At 33.4% G+C, this 4,175-nt stretch overlaps 1 protein-coding gene across 1 annotated transcript in view; it reads left to right on the top strand.

Moving 5' to 3' along the window:
• Positions 1-3,192: 3,192 nt before the first annotated feature.
• Positions 3,193-4,175, top strand: part of LOC106109128 — a 1,420-nt gene continuing 437 nt past the window's right edge. The window contains exons 1-2 of the mRNA XM_013290531.1: positions 3,193-3,331; positions 3,971-4,170. Of these exons, the coding sequence (XP_013145985.1) occupies positions 3,193-3,331; positions 3,971-4,170 (339 nt within the window). The remainder of the gene's footprint in view (positions 3,332-3,970; positions 4,171-4,175) is intronic.

The following is a 4,175-nucleotide window of genomic DNA, read 5'->3' as shown; positions in this document are numbered from 1 at the left end:
TGAGTTCGCTACTCAAATAAGTTAGTGCTTAGTTAATACCTTTTCACACTTTTTGTAGTACATAATATATTTTGTTTTCTATAGTAAGCCCAAAATATTGTCTCGCGTGCCCCATGTTACCCATCAAAATTTTTATCCAAACTTTTTTTATTGAATTGATCCTTTATTATTGGTTAGGCATTATTGATATTGGCTGTCTTTTCACTATATTTGTAACATTATAACGAATTATAACGACTCATTATAAAATGTTTAATATATGAAAGTTTAAAAATTATAACATCAGCACGTAACGTGAATGCTCACGGTCGTCATTACGAAGAAATTCCTTAACGACTCGTGTTAAAATGTCTACCAAGCAATTTTGAAGGTAACTGCAGTGTGTTAAAATATATACACGATCAATAAGAATTTATTATAATAGATGTACAGAATAATAAGTAACTATAATATAAAAAATAGACAGTTATAGAGTGAAATATATGTTTAGAAGATTTTTCTGGAGTTGCCTTAGGAAAGTTTAGTATAGTGACTCCTTTTGACACCAACTATATAACTTGATAAACAAAATGCTTTTTTACTCGTATAATTTTATTTATAAAACTCAAACTACATAATTAGGCAAATACAAATTAATCACACTACACACAACGTCTTTATTATGGTTTACTGGGGTTTCACAGCTACTTCTTCTTGTTTCTGAGGATTCGTGAAATAATCCGGCTTATTTTCATTATCTCGTTCAAATATATCCTCATATTCCGTATCCCTGATGCCACCGGAGCGATAACTGTTGTGTTGTACATGCGGTTGCATCATTTGGCCTTGGGCTATTGATGGAGTACACGTGATGAGTAGAGGTACATTCATTAAATCTGGATTTACATAAGGAAAGATTCCCACAGCTGGCATTTGTGACAATGGTGGTGGGTAGCTAGTAATGTCAGGTTTATTAGGAGCGGGTATAGCTTCCATACCTGTCGGTATACTCTGTGCGTTTCGGATTGCATTCATGTTTAACAAATGCATCTCACTTGGATCGATTGAACGATATCTCGGGTAATAGTATTGCGGACGTAGATGATGTTGAAGAGGCAAATTCATGTAATTTGGCACCATCGGTGGAGAAGCAGCACACGGACTCACGTAAGGTATATTAAAGCTTGAACGTTTGTCTCTAAATTCATCTTCAGGTAGATCGGGATGTTCCACGATCGGCGCCGCAGAACAGATCATCTTCAGTACACAAAATGTCCACAAGAGCTTCATTATCTTTAAGATAAAATGCAATATAATTAATTCGTCGTGGTGTTTTATACCTCGCTCATGTCGAATACATTTTCGGTATTACTTACTTAGCAAATTCATCGTTGGCATAAGTAGAACGCGTCCCAGTATTTTACGCTTACAAGATTTTCACAATAGCTACCTACTTATAAACGATGTACGATTTAACTAAAAGGTTACAACACAATGGCCTCACCTCTAACCTCACGATTCCAAACCGAAACACTTTTTACAACAAATTGTTCTCTTTGTCTTTTCAAAGTGTAAAAAGAGGATGAAAACATTTTTGTTTTTATTGTGGAACCCAGAACCCACAGTACCATGCATTCCTTTAGAAATATTTATTCAGTCTGTTCTGGGTACATAACAGTCCTCAATGAGAACCGCCTAAAGTTAGGACTTAGGTCTTTACAAATATACCATACAAGACATGAAGGTAAAGCAGGTATGAATGCAATAAATAAATTTATTTTCAATAGAAACGATTTGGTAATTTTTTTTTATTATCATACAAGTTTTCGCCCTCTAATTAATACAAAATGTTTTCCGATTGCTGTTGGAATCTCATATTGAATGAGAAATTATTATACCGTAGTTTTAACTGCGTAAAAGCAAAAATAATTCGATGTTGGTTATTGAGTTCGACTGATAGTAAATGTTTTTACGTATTTGCTGATAAATAAAATATTATTATACGGAAAAGAATAATTGATACATAACATCACGTCGTATAAATTAATTTTAATTGTATCAATCATCGTCTTGCAGTACATTCAACATGAAAAGTTGATACTGTAATTTGTATACAACTAGCTATAGATAATATAACTATTTGTCCTTTTATACCCTCTCTTTATGGCTTTGGTGATACGTGATGAATGAATTAAATTAAAAATAATAATAAACTGTCTACTGTTATCAACCAGTATCAATATTTGAATCGAGGTTTCTTACAACTGTAGAAATATTAAAATATCTAACCAGAATATAAAAAGAATGTTACATTTATATACTATTATAAAAATGTTTAAGTAATATTTTTTTATTATCCAATTACAGAAGTTCAGTTAATATAATAACTGTTGATGTTGACTGTACATAAATTTAACATTTAGTAAGTATTAGTAACAAACGTGTCGAGATTCAATAAAACTGCTTACACGACGAAATGAGTGTAAGCCTCATCACGTCGCCGACCTCATTTAAAACATTTCCTATGCACGTTTTAGCATCATTCATTTGTGTTATCGTGTTATTTAATTTTATAACTTAGATTAGATTATATAAGTTTTAATAATCTCTATAGAAATTTTTCAACTCTTTAAATAGTTTTTTTTTCGCAGAACTTCCTTGGGTTTTACTAATTTATGATGTCTGTAATATTTTATACGATGTAGCAAGGGAACCCTGTCCATAGACAATTTTCAATATTTTTTTTAGAGAAGACGCACATAAGGAGGACATTTCCCCTTCCTACGCGTCTCCTCCACCGTCAAATCCACTTTTCCTTCCTATCCTTTCCTCTTAAGAAAATAGAGGAAAGGGAAAGGGACTAAAATAAGGCCCCCGGCACCACACTCATCAGACGAAACGCGGAATTGTTTCCACTTCATGCCTGTTTTCTGTGTAGTCGTGGTATTACACCGGTCGAGCCGGCCCATTCGTGCGAAGCCGGCTAATTGAGCAGAAAGAATTGTACAAAAAAGTTATATTCGTCTTATCCTTTCCCTTTGATTTTAGATTAAAATTACTAACGTCCGTTACAAGATTTCAGGTTATTTAAAATTTTGGTAAACTACTTCAATAGTTTACTAGTAATTGTTATAAGGTCCAATCTTGATATTTTCTTACCACTGACCTGGACATTGGTGTACCAGAATACATTTCTTACTGTACTCATCCCTGATGTATCCCGCAGAACATCTACAGCCGACCCTGCACTCCCACGTCAACGAGCAAATGGTCCCGTGTAATGACAATAAGTGCATATTCACACAAGTCGGTGGACATTTCCAACCACAAAGGGAATACTCCTCATTCTCACGTAAACACATAGAAGTTCTATAATTCGATATAAATTTAATCGAAAGCAACGTAACGTATACGATATCAAAGTACATTTCAAATGTAACTTGGATATTGTAATCAATTGCAGAGCTACAATAAAAAGAAAATTCTGTGAAAAAACCTAACTTTGTTGAGTAAACTAAACGAAAACGTTACTTATTATTACTATAACGAATACTACATGCAATGCATTCTACATTAAAGTTTTTTTTTTTTGTTTTAAAGGTCGAATTGTTAAAAATTTCATTTCTGAATATGCGTATCCATATTTTGCAAAAGATAAGTTTAAGGATAAACTCATACTTAATATAATACGGATAAAACTTAAACATGGGTTATCATTTAACGTGTTGATAGATCATAACTTAAAAGTACGTGCCGTAACTTAAATCAAATAGATTTAATAACAAGATTAGATCTTCATTGCTTATCTCATTTGATTTAAGGTATAAATAATGAATGTTTCATTAAATACTATCAATATTAGTGAAATTATTATTCCAATAAACTAAATATTTCGGTATCCTCTAATGCAAGAGGGTGAGAGATAATTCGAGCGCCACTTAATTTAAAAAAAAAACGCTCAATATGAAAGTCCTAAGTGTTATTTTACTAGTCGTTTATTCTACAAAATCTGACGCAGCTAATTTTATCGTTCCCAAACAATTGACTCCCGTCCATGGACTCTTCGTCAAGCCATCTGAGGACGGCACCACAGGAGATTTGTACGTAGCGGCGTCGGAAGACAGCGGCGTAGACTCGCAATGGCTGACAGAACATCCCATCAACTTTTTACCGGCCTCCACTCAAGCTCAGGCAGC

This window comes from Papilio polytes, unplaced genomic scaffold, assembly GCF_000836215.1.
Source record: "Papilio polytes unplaced genomic scaffold, Ppol_1.0 DF821289.1, whole genome shotgun sequence".
Taxonomy (NCBI): Eukaryota; Metazoa; Arthropoda; class Insecta; order Lepidoptera; family Papilionidae; genus Papilio; species Papilio polytes.
This window is presented reverse-complemented; position numbering and strand designations above follow the sequence as displayed.